At 46.4% G+C, this 18,706-nt stretch overlaps 1 protein-coding gene across 7 annotated transcripts in view; it reads right to left on the bottom strand.

Moving 5' to 3' along the window:
- SUFU (SUFU negative regulator of hedgehog signaling) overlaps positions 1-18,706 on the bottom strand; it is a 125,421-nt gene that overhangs the window by 39,940 nt on the left and 66,775 nt on the right. For all 7 annotated transcript variants that reach the window (XM_045438725.1, XM_045438729.1, XM_045438726.1 and 4 more), the window contains exons 4-6: positions 4,739-4,881; positions 3,715-3,800; positions 3,366-3,438 (exon numbers count right to left, since the gene is read on the bottom strand). In XM_045438725.1, the coding sequence (XP_045294681.1) occupies positions 3,366-3,438; positions 3,715-3,800; positions 4,739-4,881 (302 nt within the window). The remainder of the gene's footprint in view (positions 1-3,365; positions 3,439-3,714; positions 3,801-4,738; positions 4,882-18,706) is intronic.

Below are 18,706 nucleotides of genomic sequence, written 5' to 3'. Positions count from 1 at the left end.
AGCCAGGAAGCATGAAAATCCCAAGGGAAGCTTCTCCTCTAGCTCAACCTTCCAGGAAAATGACCTGCACACCTGTTTCGGAGCTCTAATTCTGCCCACCTCATGCCAGCCCATGGAGCTGATGCGGCAGAGAAAGGAACTATTTCCCTGAGGAAAGGTACAGTCCTTCCTCTCCTCCCTGGTTAGCCAGGAAAAACCCCTTGTTACTGCTACAGAGAACAGGGCGGAAGCCTGCAAGGTGGGAGAGGCCAGGACTCAGCCCAACTTCTCCAACCTCACACCTGCAGTTTCCTCTTCTAACAGCAGAGGGTGTGGTCACCCACAGAAGCGTCACCAGAGAGCAGAAGGGCAGGACTTCCTCTAGCTGCATCACTAACTTGTTTGGCAAAGGATTCTGGATGGAGTTTCTTTTCCGTGTCTTAGACTGAAATGGGGGCCTGGAGGGCAGTGACCAACTACAGACCCCACCAGAGGCCCTTCCTTTGTGCAGGCCTTGGCACTGTGGAGTCCAAACACTCTCCAAATAGCCTCAAGGAAGAGCTGTACCCAAACATCCCTGGGATTTCTGGTAAAACAGTTCTGTGATGCTGGGCGTTGGATTAAAGGTCATCTGGAAGGCTCTAGCAACATTGCTTATAAACAGCCACGTGGGCCAAATAAAGCTCCTAAGTGAAAGCACCTCAATAAGAGTCTGCACCCCGCCGTCTGCCTGACCCTCTCCCTGCGGCTCCACAGGCATCACACCAGCCTGCTGCTCAGCCAGGGAGCTATGCGTGGAAACACAAGGAAAGGTCCTTATTTCTTGAGACCAGTAGCAGATGGCCCCGTCCTGATGCCTCCTTTCCAGCGCTACCATCAGCTTAGGTGAAGCTCAGGATTCTTTTTTTTTTTAATTTAAGATTTTATTTTTAAAGAATCTCTAACACCCAGCGTGGGGCTTGAACTTGAAACCCTGAAATCAAGAGTTGCATGCTCTACTGACAGAGCCAGCCAGGCACCCCGAAGCAGGGGATTCTGAGCAGAGACAGGGAGAGGCCGACTGCAGGAGCAGCTCCATGTTCCAGGTAGGAGCATGTGGGCCCTGCTTTGCTCAGGGTAGAGTCTGAGTTTTTCCCTTTCCATTGGCTGCCCTGAGGACACTCACCTAAGCAAAGAGCTGAGGAGGTCTCCTGACTCAACTAGTTCAGCCCACTTACTTTACAAGTAAAAAAAGAAAGAATGAGGACCCGGAGAAGGGACTTCTTTAGGCACACAGCTGGCTGGTAGCAGGGCCTGGAGCAAAGGAACAGGAGGCAGCTTTAAAATGAACTGCCTATGAGCAGGCCCCAGACAGCTACAAACGAGTACAGCAGAGTTCCTCTTGGTGCACAGGGCAATCAGGTGAGAAAGCTGGACTTTCTCACCAAGGTCTCCCCCCTTTTTTTTTTAATTTTAATTTTTTATTTTTAAGTAAACTCTACACCCAATGTGAGGCCTGAACTTATGACCCTGAGATCAAGAGTTGTGTGCTCTACCACTGAGCCAGCCCCCCAACACCTCCTGCTTGCTTTCAAAGACCAGTAGGTGCTCTGGGTCCTGTTGGCTGGTCTCAGCAGAGCCCCAAGACTAGGATGGAGAACTGTTCTTGGCATGCAGAGAAGGACGGGCTGCTTATCCTACTAGTTCAAAGGACCAAGTTCTTTCTTAGTACTTGGCACTTATGACAGGGGCTAAACAGTGGCCCATGTTGGATCCCAGTGTGGCTGCCGAACAATGACATAGGGAAACATAGGGAAACAAACCTTCATGGTTCCTGGTTTTTGCATAAGCAGAAGCTACAGGGAAACCAAGTATAAAGCAGCGATAACAAAGGATCCTCCCAGCAATTTAAAAACTTCAGTGTTACAGGCACTAGGAAAATAGAGGAGCATCATCTGTGAATGAGGAGGGCTTCTGCCCAAGAACTCACAGGTCTACAGTAAAGAACCCACAGGGACTGCTGGCTGTATGTCTGCCTGCCACCTCTCATTCCTCCTGAAGGACATGGAGCTCCTAGTGCCTGCCCACGGCCTACCAGATTTTTACAGAAACATAAAAGGTTCAGAGACGGCAATGACCTGCAATTGGTGGGGGGAAGTAGAAGAAAGCGTACACAAGCCAGGGACATTCTTAGTCGTCTGCTGTCCTGTTTCATGAGCAGCCCATTAGGAAGGAAGTTATGCTCTAGGTGGTTTTCAAAATTAACTTGCATGCAAAGAGTGTTTCTTCTAAGAAACCAAAGATGTCACTGCACAGCTGGGTCACAGTGAGTGGGCAACTGCAGGCCTGCATGTATACAGACTTCCTTTAGACATCAAAGAATGCCAGCCTCCCCAGGGGAGGAGCTTGGAGTCTGACTGCCCAAGGGGAAGATGTATCTAAAAGGGGGGAATACGATTATTAGACCCATCAGAATTCCCACTGCAGCTGGGTCATGGGGTCAGTATCACCTGCTCCGTCTGTTATGGGGTGCTGGCGGTGGAGGGGTGGTTCCCTGAAGGGCAGTCTATATTCTTTTAAGAAAGGGGAAGTGGGAGGAAGAATACTGGGCAAGCAATATTGGTTTTCTGTAGCTGCTGCTGATCTTTTTTTTTTTTTTATGTCAGGTATACTGATGTATGATTTACATACAATAAAATTCATCCTTTTTTTATCCTTAAAAAATGTTTTTTATGTTAGAGACAGAAAGAGAGAGAGAAAGAGAGTGGGGGAGAGGGGCAGAAGGAGAGAGAGGGAGAGAATCTTAAACAGACTGCATATTCAGCAAGGAGCCCGACTCGGGGTTTGATCCCACAACTCTGGGATCATGACCTAAGCTGAAATCAAGAGTTGGATGCTCAAATGACTGAGCTACCTAGGTGTCCATTTTCATCCCTTTTTTTTTTTTTTAATGCTTATTTATTTTTTGACAGACAGAGACAGAGCATGAGCGGGGGAGAGGACAGTGAGAGAGGGAGTCACAGATTCCAAAACAGGCTCCAGGCTCCACAAACTGTCAACACAGAGCCTGACACGGGGCCCGAACTCACGAACTGAATCGCGAGATCGTGACCTGAGCTGAAGTCAGAGGCTTACCCGACTGAGCCACCTGGGTGCACCCTGCCACCCCCCCCTCCGCCATTTTCTTCCTTTTTAAATGCAAAAAGACACGTGTCAGAGGCAAGTTTCCTGGCCTGAAATCTCTGCTCCCCGTGTGCTCTGCAGAATTCAAGGGACAAGTTGAAATCATGCCATATTTCTATTCACTCACAAATAAAACTCCTCCATTTTCCCAGCATGAAAGCCAGTGTTATTTGGAAGAGCCTAGGCAGAATGTGCTAGAAAGGTTTTCCTCACTCAAGACATACTTGCAGGTGTGGATCGATCTCAAATATGGTCTCTCCCCTCCGCATGTCAGTTATCAGCCAGGGGCCGCCAGCGCTGTGGACAAGGAAAGGGGACAGGATGGTAACTGAGGGCCTGGAGCTGATGGTCTGGGGATTCAGACTGCCCTGCTTGCTGCCCTAGGCCCAGAACACAGGGGAGCAGTTAGAGGTCAGGGGCTGTCAGGGAGCAAGTCGGTAGGAATCCCTGACATGAAAAATCGGTGCCTGAAAAGCAACGTAAGGGGAAGCCCACATATGGGGTTAAGGAGGAACCCCCACCCCCAGGCCCAGGGAGCCAGGCCCCCACCTCATAGGCTGGGGGTGTACTCACACAGGCACCGTTCGCAGCAGCTCCAAGATGCCCTGCCCGTTCCACTGCTGGGCTGCGTGGAGCTCCTCGGTACAGACGCCAACAATCTGGGACCCCGGGGACAAGATGCAGTTGTGTGTTAATGACCACTCCCCCCCGCCCCACCCCCTGCCCCAGAAGAACCACCACCTAGGCTCTTTTAGGGTCAACTCAAGTTGGGGGACCACAGGCAAGATCTGTGGTCAGAGACTGGGGGGTCTATGCAAAATGGGACGGTTTCCTGGCTAGGAGGGAATAGCTGCCTGGCTAGGAGATGGAAGAATTCACAGATGGGGCACTAAGGCCTGACCCTTGCCCCGTTATAATGGGCCAGACTTGTGTCTGGGTGACACAAAGTCTAGCCCTAGACTACAGAGGCAAAAATCAGTCTGGGTCCTCAGCCCGTCTCTGGAAGCAGGGGGTGTTCAGCGAGATGTTCCTGCCGGGGCTATGATCACAGGGAATGTAAACAGAGGAGATTCTGAGACCCTTCAAGCTCAGAATGACAACCAAAGGGCCCCAGAAGTTTGCAGAAAAGCTTCCTTCCTCATCAGGGGCTGGGCCTTTACGTAAACCTCAAGGGAAACAAGTGAACCTTCACACAGACACCATCATGCCCACACGCGAGCCCAGGTGCAGCCAGAGTGGAGGCACACCCCTTCGGGTGAGGGCAAGGCCAGCCCGACGCTGCCTTCCTGCTAGGAGGTCCTGTGCCTACTGCTGTCTGGGTCTTTACTAGTTCATCAAATACGCACCCTGTTAGCCACTCAACTACAGCCATTCTCCAGCCACCCCCACATGGCCCCTTACCTTTCCCCCTTCTCCCATCTCAGCAGGCTAAATCAGACCATCCGACTATACCTGACGAACTATCAGAGGGGACAGAAAATGCAAGAAGACTGCAGGAAATCTCCTGTTCCCTTCACCTCCCCTACCCAAGCCCTTCTGTCCTACTAGGACTTCTCACCCAGGGAAGGCTTGAGCCCATGTCCGACCCGCGCCTCACCTGGAGGAATGTAACTACCCCAAAGGGTGTCTGCACGGGCTGCATCTGTGGGTCTTCTGTCAGCAGCATGTGCTGAATTCTTGACTCACTGTTATCCAAAGGGCTGTGCCAAGACACGTGGTCCCCACTGCAGAAGGTGTTCTCTGTGGGAGAGACATGGTGACGCTCAGTGTTGGAGGCTTCGCATCTAGGCCTGGAACCCTGGTATCTGAGAAGCCTGGGCTGGGAAGCTGCCCAGCCTTCCAGGGGAAGCATTCACTCATATGGGAGAAAAGATTGTGGATATTCCCCCAAAACCAAACATGTCCCTGCTTGCCAGTTCTGCCAGCCTTCAGTAGAATAGGACAGCCTGCTAGTGTGGATGCTCACTTGGCCTGGCACATCCATAAACTTATTTGGGGTGGGAGGGAGCCATGATCAGGTCTGCCAAAAAAGAATAAAGTGCTTTAGTGTGGGACCACCTGGCCAGAAATCCTCAGGGAGGCTAGAGGGCAGTGAAAGCACTTCACCTTGGAAAAACACATGCCTGGTTCCAATCCTTTTCTGTGCTGCTGAAAGTGTTCTAGAAGGAACCAACAACTGTGGAGGGCCTTTGAAATTGGTCACTGGCTTCCCACAGGTAGACAGATACAGGGATTCTGAGGAACACCGGAGGCTTCAAGTACATGGAGGTCTAAATTGGGCCTCACACACCTCAGCAGAGATGTATAGTCTGGAGGGACAGGTGTTTCCATGAAAACACAGACACTGTGCCCAGGAGAAATGTGCCAACATGGCCAACTCACAGCCTCACCCCTGCACTTCACACAGGCTCATCACTTCAAAAAACTGTTTAGGGTACCATAACCACACAGAAGAAAACACCCATGTGGTATGAAGTCACCCCTGACCCCTGACTTTTATGTTCGGCACCTTTCCAAAGGTGCTCTGCATTTACCAGCCTGTGTGCATCTACAGTTCTCTCCACCCCTTATTTTATTTATTTATTTTTGTAATACAAATGGCAGCACACTGTTTTGCATGTTTTGCTTAATGATATATCTTGGGGGATCATTTCAGATCAGCACATAATAAGCTACCTCATTCTTTTTTTTTTTTTTTTTTAATTTATTTAAAAAAAAATTTTTTTTTTCAACGTTTATTTATTTTTGGGACAGAGAGAGACAGAGCATGAACGGGGGAGGGGCAGAGAGAGAGGGAGACACAGAATCGGAAACAGGCTCCAGGCTCTGAGCCATCGGCCCAGAGCCCGACGCGGGGCTCGAACTCACGGACCGCGAGATCGTGACCTGGCTGAAGTCGGACGCTTAACCGACTGCGCCACCCAGGCGCCCCGCTACCTCATTCTTAAAATATGTTTTAAGTTTATTCATTTTGAGAGAGAGAGAGAGAGAGAGAGAGAGAGAGAGAGAATCCCAAGTAGGTTCTGCACCATCAACATGGAGCCCGACTCAGGGATCCATCCCACGAACTATGAGATCGGGACCTGTGCTGAAATCAAGAGTCGGAAGCTTAACCAACTGAGCCACCTAGGCACTCCAAAAGCTACCTCATTCTTTTTTTTTTTTTTTTTTTGAGAGAGAGAGAGAGAGAGAGAGAGAGCAAGAGTGAGTGGCAGAGATAGAGAATCCCAGGAGGGGCAGAAGGAGAGAGAGAGAGAGAGAGAGAGAGAGAGAGAGAGAGAGAAGTGGGGCTCACCCGAAGCAGGGCTCATGTTTTTACCTGAAGCGGGGCTTGTGTTCACCTGAAACGGGGCTCAAGCTCACCTGATATGGGGCTCAAACTCATGAACCGTGAGATCATGACCTACCTGAGCCAAAGTCAGATGCTTAATGAGTGAGCCCCCCAGGCACCTGCTACCTCATTCTTTAAATGGCTATATGGTAGTTCATTGTGGTCTATCACTTATGACCTGGGAACCTTAACAGCTGGGGAATCTTCACTTTTTATTGATATTTAAGGCAAGGCAGAACATGAAAACGCGCGCGCACGTACACACACACACACACACACACACACACACACACACACACCCCAGCCAGGGAAACCTGAGAGAGCTTCTGCTCTCACTTGTCTCGGTCTGAATACTAACTCCCTCCTGTGTCAGGTGTTGTTATACAACTACTTTTTCCACCTAAGAGGCTCAGTTTTTTGGTCCTAACTTCAAAAGCATTCATTTATGAGGGTGAAGGAAGACTACTTCATCTAGGAAACATGGGTGATAAAGGGAGAGAAGACACATCTCCAAGCAGAGTCAACTAGAAACCTTCAATTTTCCCAATTCCTGCTGTGCCTGCTCTTCCCAGATTCCTTCTCCTTTTACAGAAACGTGTGTCTACAAGCAGCTTGCATGATCTACAAGTTAGAAACAAGGCAACAAGTAAAAAAGATTGAATTAGTTAATTCAAAAGCTTATCCCACAATAAGCTTACTCCATATGGCCTCACTGGCAAATTCTACCAAACATTTAAAGAATTGATACCAATTCTTCACAAACTTTTCCAACAAAAATAGAAGAGGTAACACTTCCCAATTCTTTCTATAAAACCAATATTACCCTGATACCAAAGCCAGACAAAGGCATTACAAAAAAAGAAAGCCATAGACCATTATCCCTTATTCATACAGACATAAAAATCCTCCACAAAATAGTAGTAAACTGAACATAGCAACATAAAAAAAAGGGTTATATACAATGACAAGTGAGATTTATCCCAGAAATACATGGTTAATGTAACATAAGAAAATCAATGTAATACACTACATCAATAGAATAAAGATTAAAAATAACCCCACAGGATCATCTCAATAGACAAAGAAGAAGCATTTGCAAAATCCAATACTCTTTTATGATAAAAAACACTTAAACTAGGAAGAGATAGGAACTTCCTCAATCTATAAAAGCGCATCTACAAAAAACCTACAGCTAACATCATATTTGATAGTAAGGACTAAATTATTTTCCTCTAAGATCAGGAACAGAACACAGATGCCTACTCTTATCAGTTCTATTTTACATTGTCCTAGAGGTTCTAACCAGGGCAACTAGGCAAGAAAAATAAACAAAAATCTGGGTAAACTGGAAAGGACACGAAAATGTATTTGCAGATGACATGATCTTGTACATAGAAAACCCTAAGGAATCCACTAAAAAACTATCAGTATAAACAAGTCCAGCAAGGTTGCAGGGTACAACAGCAATGTACAAAAATCACTTGTATTTCTGTACATTAGCTGTGAACAATCTGAAAATGAAATTAAGGGGCTCCTGGGTAGCTCAGTCGGTTAAGCATCTGACTTTGGCTCAGGTCATGATCTCGCTGTTCGTGGGTTTGAGCCCCATGTCAGGCTGTGCTGACAGCTCAGAGCCTGGAGCTTGCTCTGGATTCTGTCTCCCTCTTTCTCCACCCCTCTCCAGCTTGTGCTCTCTGTCTCTCAAAAATAAATGAACATTAAGAAAACTTCCATTTATAATAGAATCAAAAAGAAAACAATGCTTAGGAATAAACTTAACAAAAGAAGTGTAAAACTTGTACTCTGAAAACTACAAAACACTGTTGAAAGGATTTAGAAAAAGCCTAAATAAATGAAAAAATGCAGTATTCATGGACAGAAAGAGAGACTTAATATTGTTGACCGTAATATTCCCCAAATTGATCTACAGATTCAATGCAATCCCTATCAAAATGCCAGGTGCCTTTTTTACAGAAATGTACATGGTGATCCTAAAATTCATATGAAAACGCAAGGGAGCCAAAATAGCCAAAAGAAGCTTGAAAAGACAAACAGGGGTGCCTGGCTGGCTCAGTTGGTGAAGTGTGCAACTCTTGATCTTGGGGTTGTAAGTTTGAGCCCCACGTTGGGTGTAGCAATTATTTAAAAATAAAATCTTTAGGGGCCCCTGGGTGGCTCAGTTGGTTAAGCGTCTGACTCTTGGTTTCGGCTCAGGTCATGATCTCACCAATGTGGGTTTGAGCCCCATGTCAGACTCCACAGCTGCAGCGTGGAGTCTGCTTGGTATTCTCTCTCTCTCTCTCTCTCTCTCTCTCTCTCTCTCTCTCTCTCCCTCTCTCTTTGTCCCTCCCCCACTTGTGCTGTCTCTGTCTGTCTCAAAATAAATAAATAAACTTAAAAAAATAAAATCTTTAAAAAGAAAGGAAGGAAGGAAGGAGGGAGGGAAGGAAGGAAAGAAGGAAGGAAGGAAGGAAGGAAGGAAGGAAGGAAGGAAGGAAGAAAAAGACAAAGTTGGAAGACTTAATCCTACTGATTTCAAAACTTGATACATGGCACAAAAACAGACACTCAGATCAATGGAACAGAATAGAGAACCCAGAAATAGACCCACAAATATACGGCCAACTAATCTTTGACAAACCAGGAAAGAATATCCAATGGAATAAAGACAGTCTCTTCAGCAAGTGGTGCTGGGAAAATTGGACAGCGACATGCAGAAAAATGAACCTCAACCACTTTCTTACACCATACGCAAAAATAAACTCAAAATGGATGAAAGACCTAAATGTGAGACAGGAAGCCATCAGAATCCTCGAGGAGAGAGCAGGCAAAAACCTCTTTGATCTTGGTGGCAGCAACTTCTCCAGAGGCACATCTCCAGAGGCAAGGGACACAAAAGCAAAAATGAACTATTGGAACCACATCAAAATAAAAAGCTTCTGCACAGCAAAGGAAACAATCAGCAAAACTAAAAGGCAACTGACAGAATGGGAGAAGCTTTTTGCAAACGACATATCAGATAAAGGGTTAGTATCCAAAATCTATAAAGAACTTCTCAAACTCAACACCCAAAATACAAATAATCCAGTCAAGAAATGAGCAAAAGCCATGAATAGACACTTCTCCAAAGAAGACATCCAGATGGCCAACCGACACATGAAAAAGCACTCAACATCACTCATCATAAGGGAAATACAAATTAAAACCACAGTGAGATACCACCTCACACCTGTCAGAATGGCTAACATTAACAACTTAGGCAACAACAGATGTTGGTGAGGATGCAGAAAAAGAGGATCTCTTTTGCCCTGCTGGTGGGAAGGCAAACTGTACAGCCACTCTGGAAAACAGTATGGAGGTTCCTCAAAAAGTTAAAAATAGAACTACCCTACGACCCAGCAATTGCACTACTGGGTATTTATCCAAGGGATACAGGTGTGCTGTTTTGAAGGGACACATGCACCCCAAGGTTTATAGTAGCACTATCCACAATAGCCAAAGTATGGAAAGAGCCCAAATGTCCATTGATGGATGAATGGATAAAGAAGATATGGTATATATATACAATGGAGTATTACTCGGCAATCAAAAAGAATGAAATCTTGCCATTTGCAACTACGTGGATGGAAATAGAGGGTATTATACTATGTGAAATTAGTCAGAGAAAGACAAATATCATATGACTTCACTCATATGAGGACTTTAAGATACAGAACAGACGAACACAAGGGAAGGGAAGCAAAAATAATATAAGGGAAGGGGACAAAACATAAGAGACTCTTAAATATGGAGAACAACAGAGGGTTACTGGAGGAGTTTTGGGAGGAGGGATGGGCTAGATGGGTAAGAGGCATTAAGGAATCTACCCCTGAAACCACTGCTGCACTATATGCTAACTAACTTGGATGTAAACTTAAGAAATTAGATTACATTAAATTAAAAAAAAAAAAAAACAACTTGATACAAAGCTACAGTTACCAAGACAGTGTGGTACTAGCATAACGATAGACATTTGATCAATGTAACAGAATTTAGAGTCCAGAAATAAACCCTCACATTTATGAGCAATTAATTTTTGAAAAGAGTGCCAAGACAATTCAATATAAGAAAGGCAGTCTTTTCAGAAAATGGTACTGGAACAACTGGATATCCACACATGAAAGACTCAAGTTGGATCTCTTCCTTACACCATAAACAAAAATTCATTTAAAATGGATCATACGCCCAACTATAAGAGCCGAAACCGTAAAACTCTAAGAAACACAGGAATAAATCTTCTGACCTTAAATTAGGTGGTGGTTTCTTAGACACCAAAAGCACAAGCAATAAAGGAGAGAGAAATTGGACGTCATTAAAATTAAAACCTTTTGTGCTGCAAACAGTACTTTCACAAAGTAAAAAGAAATGCAAACCAAAACCACAATGAGAGGACACTTCACAACCACTGGGATGTCTATTATAAGAGAAAACAAAATACCACCCAAAAAATAACAAGTGCTGGTGAGGCTGTGGAAAAACTGGAACTTCGGTGCACTGTTCCTGGAAAGGTAAAACGGTGCAACCACTGTGGAAAACAGTGTGACAGTTCCTCAAAAGGCTAAACATAGAATTATCATATGATCCAGCAATTTTACTTCTGGATATATACCCAAAAGAATTATTAAAAAAAATTTTTTTAATCTTTATTTATTTTTGAGAGAGAGAGAGACAGAGACAGGGTGCGAGCGGGGGAGGAACAGAGAGAGAGGGAGACACAGAATCTGAAGCAGGCTCCAGGCTCTGAGCTGTCAGCAGAGCCCAATGCAGGGCTCGAACTCACTAACCGTGAGATTATGACCTGAGCCAAAGTCAGACGCTTCACTGACTGAGCCACCCAGGTGCCCCTAAACACAATTAAAAAAAAGAAAAGAGGGGCGCCTGGGTGGCGCAGTCGGTTAAGCGTCCGACTTCAGCCAGGTCACGATCTCGCGGTCCGTGAGTTTGAGCCCCGCGTCGGGCTCTGGGCTGATGGCTCAGAGCCTGGAGCCTGTTTCCGATTCCGTGTCTCCCTCTCTCTCTGCCCCTCCCCCGTTCATGCTCTGTCTCTCTCTGTCCCAAAAATAAATAAACGTTGAAAAAAAAAAAAAAAAAGAAAAAAAGAAAAGAAAGTGAACAGACAATATACAGAATGGGAGAAAATATCTACATAGATCTTATAGGTATCCAGAATATATAAAGAAACTTACAGCCCAATAATAAAAAGACAAATAATCCAACTTTATAATGGGTGAAGGATCTGAATAGAATTTTTCTCCAAGAAAGATATACAAATAGCCAATAAGCACATGAAAAGATGCTTTACGTGATTAGCCATTAGGGAAATGCAAATCGAAACAGCAGTGACATACCATTATTTCACACCCACTAGGGCGGCTACAATTAAAAATAACAATAACGAGTGTTGGTAAGGAAAGAAATTGTAACCCTCACACACTGCTGGTGGGAATGTAAAATAGTGGAACGCTTTGGAATACAGTTTGGCAATCCCTCAAATGATTAAACTTGGAGCTGCCATATGACCTAGCAATTCCAAGCCAATGTATATTCCCAAGAGAAATGAAAACACGTTCACACAAAGACTTGTACATGAATGTTCACAGCAGTGTTATTCACAACAGCCCAAAGTGGGAAATAACCCAATGTCTATCGACTAATGAAAAGATAAAGGAGAGGCGCCTGGGTGGCTCAGTCGGTTAAGCGTCCGACTTCGGCTCAGGTCATGATCTCACGGTTCGTGAGTTTGAGCCCCGTGTTGGGCTCTGTGCTGACAGCTCAGAGCCTGGAGCCTGCTTCAGATTCTGTGTCTCCCTCTCTCTCTGCCCCTTCCCTGCTCATGCTCTGTCTCTCTTTGTCTCAAAAATAAATAAACACTAAAAAAAAAAAATTTTTTTTTAAAAAGATAAAGGAAATGTGGTATGTCCACACAATGGAGTATTATTTGGCAATAAAAATGAAGTACTGATACACGCTATAACACAAACCTTAAAAACATTATACTAAGTGAAAGAAGCCAGTTCCAAAAGGACATATGCAATTCCATTTGTATGTAATGTTCAGAATAGGCAAATCTATGCAGACAGAGAGATTGGTGGTTGCCTAAGGCTAGAATGGTTAGTGACTTGTATGGCACTGCTTTTGGGGGTGATGAAAAGGTTCTGGGGTTCATTGTGGTGACAGTTTCACAACTGTGAATTACACGGTATATGAATTATATCTCAATAAAGATGTTAAAAAATAAAGAATATAGTAGGTGAAAGGGAGGAATCTTGAGGGAAAGGCAAAGTAATCAAAGCAAAGCCAAGGTCTTGGATTCTTGGTTACTACCTTCTCAGGTAAGCTGTGGCCTGGGAGAAATGTGACTCATAATGCCGAGACATCACAGCATTTTATGGTCTACACGACCTGAATGACCAACGTTTTCATTTCCCACAAATCAGGAAAGGATCCGTGAGACAGACTGCCCGAAGTCATGGGGGCAAGTCAGTGATGGTGAGCACAGTGCCACATTACCCAAACTTTCAAGTCATCCGTAATACTTCTGTGTTGGTACCAGCTGTATGACAACCTGCATTTACCCCGAGATTGACTCACTTTTTTTTTTTAATTTTTTTTAACGTTTATTTATTTTTGAGACAGAGACAGAGCATAAACAGGGGAGGGGCAGAGAGAGAGGGAGACACAGAATCTGAAACAGGCTCCAGGCTCTGAGCTGTCAGCACAGAGCCCGACGCGGGGCTCGAACTCACGGACCGTGAGATCATGACCTGAGCCGAAGTCGGACGCTTAACCGACCAAGCCACCCAGGCACCCCTGACTCACTTTTTAAAACCTAAACAAACTTAGTTTAAAAGGAAACTTCATATTACTACTAAATCAGGAAAATAAAAGGAAAATCAGTGTTGCTTATGGTAACTGCAAAGCGATTTCCTGAAAACAAATTTAATTTCTAACAGCTACTGTTATCTACCTGACATTGTTAAAAACTGAAATGAACCAGAGTTGAAGAGCCATTAGAGGTTTAAAGAGTCATATCAAACTGATAAATCAGAAGGATTGAATCAGAGACCTGAAGAGGGAAGAGAGTCCTCACTATTTGGATCATTGAATGCCTTGTCCAGGCATGAACTAAAATCTCCAGCTGGCTTTGGCAAACCCTGGTGTCGTGGTTAACTTTGCAGTTGGGAAGGCCCAGATCCTATTTGCTTCTGCCCCTTACTAGTTACAACCCTCAGCAACTTGCCCAACCACAATTCCCAAGCCAGTTTCCTCATCTGTAAGCAGGGAAGAGCGTGCCTCAGTTTGCTTTCCACCGTTGCATGTTATTCCTGTACTGGAATACGGTACAGCTATTCCTGCCCAGGTCCTAGTCCCTCTACCAGAAATGAAGAGCCTGCCACAGAGCCTGTAGCTCACAGCAGAGGCCAGTAGGTGGCACCATCGCTCCTGTTTTAAGAAAGAGTTGGTCAAGTTCTCTCCCCTGACCCACATCTGGCTGTCTGGTCTATACAAATATACTCCAAACCTGACAGGAACAGAAATTGGAAACAGGGAAAAGGCTGAACGGTTTTGGAGCCATGATGTTTTATTAATCAGAACGGACCGGGTTTAAAAATAATTGTTGTACAAACCCAAACTGTTTAAATGAAATAAGAATGACCAAAAAAAATACCTCGTACAGGTTTAATTTGGGAAGGGGCCTAATTTAGGCAGCTGGGAGGGGAGACCCTAAGGCAGAAAAGGGAGACGGACCCAGTGGCTGCTCTGGGACCAACACACGTGGGATCAGGAGTGAGTTAAAAAGAAGGAAGGGAGAGGAGAACGCATAACCACACCAGAAAGGTTTAGAGCGTGAGACGCTAACAACCTTCCAGCATAGGACATGGTCTTTCTTCCCCAGCTCTGCCTGGTGGGGGAACCAGACTTATTAGCTCTGCTGTGGCCAAGAAACAGTCTTTCTTAACAATGAAAGAGCCTTGGTCACAGTTTTCAAGCCTGGGACAAAGCCACAATGGGCTCATTCTTGAGTCCAGTCTGGTCTTTATGCCCTGGATGCTCGGCCCCATTCTGTGTGGAGCCACTGCAGGCCTCAGCACTCAGGCCCCAGCGCCCACCCCAGGAAGCTCTCAGCCCCTTCAGATGGGTTTTCAAATGCTAATAATGCCTCGGTCGGAGGCCCAGCTGTTCAGTCCAGTGGTTAGAGGGGCGCCATTTCCTCTCTCTTCAGCTCCCTGAAGTGTCCTAACCAAGACATTAGGATGCAAATCCCTGGGACCTCCACCCAAACCACATTAGCAGAGGGGCCTTCTAGGGTCTCAAGGCAGGCCATTCCAGGTGAAGCCTGGATGCTCACTTTCCCTTCCCTTCCCTCTTCCTCTGAGCTCTAGCTCCAAGTACCCTGAGAAACCTCCCTCAGCTGCTGCCTATTGGGCAAAGTCACAGGGGGGAAGGCCACTCCAGGCTGGCAAAGAGAGTCCAAAAACTGCTGGATATACTTCTGCCCCTTGCTTAGCTGAAAGAAAGGGTTCACTACTCTGTGTCTCCTTCCCCATTAGCAAACAACCCCCTGGCAAGAACTGTATGGGAACGAGAGTGCTAACAGGCCCCTCAGATTGGCCCTCACCCTACCCCACCTCCCAAACATCCAGCTTTAGTCTAGCTGTTTGAAGTTGGGCTGTGCCGGATATAAGAAGTTAGCAAAATCTAGGGAAATGGGTTGCAGAAGAAAACAGCCATTGTTTGTAAAATAATTAGTGCTGCCTTTGAAACACTGAGGAACAAATACATTCTCTAAGAGTTCTTAATTCATCCCAACTCTGGAAAATGACTGTCGGTCTCCATTCTGTGTGAAAGTACAGTCCCAGCGATGATGTTTTACACAACAGTTTGGAAAGCGGTGCTCCACCCCCCCACACCCTGTACTCGAATTAATTCACTTGGTCGGAAGAGAATGGGTTAATGTTGTCTTCCAGAGCGGGAAAGAGTGGGTTTCTCATGGCTGAAGCTTGGACCCCTGAAGTCAAAGGCACTTTTGAGAGAGTGCTCTGAGAGGATGAAGGGCAAGGGCAGGAAACCCTGCTGAATTGTGCCAGGTGTCACAGGAGTGGCTGGTATACAAGGGGGATCTTAGAGAGTGCAGGAAAATGGGAGGTGGTGCAAAGCAGGCTGGCAGACTGGAGTCTGTCAACTCCAAGGTCAAATTTTTGAACGATGGGGTCGCCATCACAGTCTCGCAAGAAGCGGTCTCCAGTTTTCTTGCCTTCTTGGCGCTCACACATCACACCAGTGCTCATGCCTGCTTCGACAACGCGGGCTTAAGTGTCCTGGATGAAGACCCAGAGCTGGCTGGTTACTAGGAGGGCTCAGCAGTTCTTCCCTAAAATGCCAAATGTGCCAGACACGCCCCCAGCAACACAGACTGTTGACAGGGAAGCGTCAGGAAGCCTGTCCTCCTGTCTCCTGAAAGTCCCAGCATGAAACCAAGGCCCAAGGGGAGCATCTGGCAACTGCCCGACCCCACCCTCCTTCCTGAGAAGGCCTAAGAGGCTACTGCAGCCACTGTGGCCTGCTTGGCGGAGCTGGGTCCAAAGGCTCCCTCTGAGATTAGAAGACGGCCCCTTAGAGTCAACTGAAGGCCCACAAACTGAAATATCCTTATGGGGGCTGAAACACAAATCTGCACAGTCCCAGGCAGCCTCATGACACCCCAGTGAGAGGAGACAACCTGGAGGTTTTGCTGAATGAACCAGCCCTGGCCAGAGCAGTGGAGGAGGCAACGTTCAAAGTCAGTCCTGTTAGCCTCTGCCCAGCCCAGATGGTCCTAACTGGGGCCAATGAGTTGGCCCACTGCCCCCGCTGGATCTCTCACGGAATCCTATCCTAATTTCTAAAGCCCAGGTGCTTTCTTCTTGCTCTATGCCAAGCTGTGGGGAGGGGAGGGATGTGTGCGCCTTGTTTACTTGTTTCTCGAGCCTACAAAATTTTAGGAGGGCATAGGGTGTAGGACAGCCTAATGTCACTGCTACAGATTACATTTCTGGAGGCCTCAACACAGCCATGAGATGCTATGCCGATTCTGGGGAGAGTACGACCCCAGGCACTGCACTAAGACCCAGGGCCTCCTCCAGGTCTCCACTGCTTTCACATGACAGCACCCATCCAAGGACCAGTGGCACAGACCCCCTTCTCGCCGGGGAAGATCAGCAGCTCTCCTTCCTCCAGGAATCCAAACAAAGCGGTGGGTAAGCACTTCCCTGCCTGCCGGCCCTTACTCCCCATCTCCAAACCAAGGCTAGGATTTCAGCTTAGAGACTTGCAGCAGTGGTAAGGCAAGGCCCATCTCAGGAACTTGGGATAGCAGTCGAGAGCAGTGAGGAACGCACATCACAGAGGAGCAAAAAATAAATATGTCCTGGGTTGATTCCCCTCTAACACTTCAGCGTGGCAAGGAGAACATATAAAAGGATGGGATATTCTAGAGCTTAGAGGCTTCAGCTGGTACAAAACAACAGAATTTGGCGCCCCCGCTCTTCTTCACACACACATGCACAGCAGACAAGATGCCTGCAGGGAAGGAGATCTCAGGAGCATGATGGCACACCCCCCTTGCAGGGTTTCAGATCAAACTTCTCCAAAGAAAGGCCATTTTCTTTTAAGGAAGAAAAAATAGCAAGAAGGCAGACAAACTGTGGGGGGAGGGAGAGAAACAGGTTCCCTGGACGTGTGAGGCTGTCCGGCAGAGTTCTTCATAGCTGGATGGCGTGGATGGTGGCTGGCTGACAAGTTTCTCCCACCCGGCTGAGCAGTAGAAGAAAGAATGAACTCCTCCCGGCCCCTTTGAAGGTTCTGAGTGCAGTTTCATGACTTGAAAAGTTAATTTGAGTGTTTGGTTAGAGAGCTTTCCTCAACCAGTTCTGTCTGATATTAATTTGGCTAAATGTGGTTGCAAGACACTGCGAGGGAAATGAATGTGCTGTACCACTTAATTAAATAAAGAAGAGCGAGGGGACATGTTTGTTCTTACAAAACTGAAAGGAAACGTAAAGGATATTCCTTCTAGGTTTTGCCCAGAATCAAAGGAATCGCCAAGGATTAGAAAGCCAGTCAAAAGAGACTCAAAATTGTTTCCCTATGTATTTTTTCAAAAACCTCTGGCTCCCCAGCTTCCTCCTTCTCCCTCAAAGCCACAATCATGAAGGCAAACAGTGAAGTGTAAGGAAAATCCCTTTTATAGGCAGAGAAGCTCAGCAACCTGGAATAGGGGTCAGAGCAGTGGAGGCAGGAGGCTGGCGAGCTGCTGGGGTCTCGGGAGACTCTCACCCACAAGCGAGTCTCTGGGGCCTGCAGGACTTTTAGGACTGGCAGGACAGCCTCACTCCCCACCCCACACCCCCCGCCCCAGAGGGTGAGCCCCTCAGTGCAAACAGAGCTCAGTAGGGTTTACCTGCCACAGCTTGTTGCTGTCACAAATCCTGTCCGTCCACCCTCTATGTGCCACGCTCTTCTATGAGGAATACAGATCCTTGCTCTCCATTTCCAGAGAGCCCTGAGTCCTAAGCTGGCAGATGCTTTCACTTTTCTTTTAAGGCAGCTCCATCTGTTTAGACACCTGTCAGTACGAGAAGGAGAAGTCTTTTGCCCAGAGGCTTGTAACTGGGCAAAACCCACTCCTGCTCCTCTCACGCTCCTGAGCCAGCACGGAGGGCCTGCCAACTGCATGCAGGTCCCTTTGTTCTTAAAGCCAAAATAACTATAGAGGGTTTTAAATGTGCAGTCCCTATATACATTTCAACCCCCCCTCAAAAGTGCCAGGAGATGCTTTGAAGCTTTAAAACCAAGCACATGCTTCTACTCTTTCCATCTTTTTCCTGAAGAGACGAGGTAGGTCTACATCTACAACAGATGCTGCCAAGCATCTGTAAAGTAGCACAGTCACCTTGGAGGGCCACATGGCAGAATCTATTAATATAGAAAGTACTTTCCCTTTGACCTAATCGTTCCACCTCGTAGTACGTATCTGCCCTAGAGCAAAACACGTTCACAAGGAGGAATGAATAAGGATGCTCACAACATCTGTGTGCTGTTTGTGATAGTGAAGAAATGGAAACAATCTGAATGTGCATGAAGGTTAAAATATGGCTTATCCATACTATAAAATCATGAGCAGCAGTAAAAGGGAATTAGATAAATCTTTATATG

Source organism: Leopardus geoffroyi, chromosome D2 (assembly GCF_018350155.1).
Source record: "Leopardus geoffroyi isolate Oge1 chromosome D2, O.geoffroyi_Oge1_pat1.0, whole genome shotgun sequence".
Taxonomy (NCBI): domain Eukaryota; kingdom Metazoa; phylum Chordata; class Mammalia; order Carnivora; family Felidae; genus Leopardus; species Leopardus geoffroyi.
Note: the sequence above shows the minus strand (reverse complement) of the source record. Positions and strands in the feature narration are given on the sequence as shown.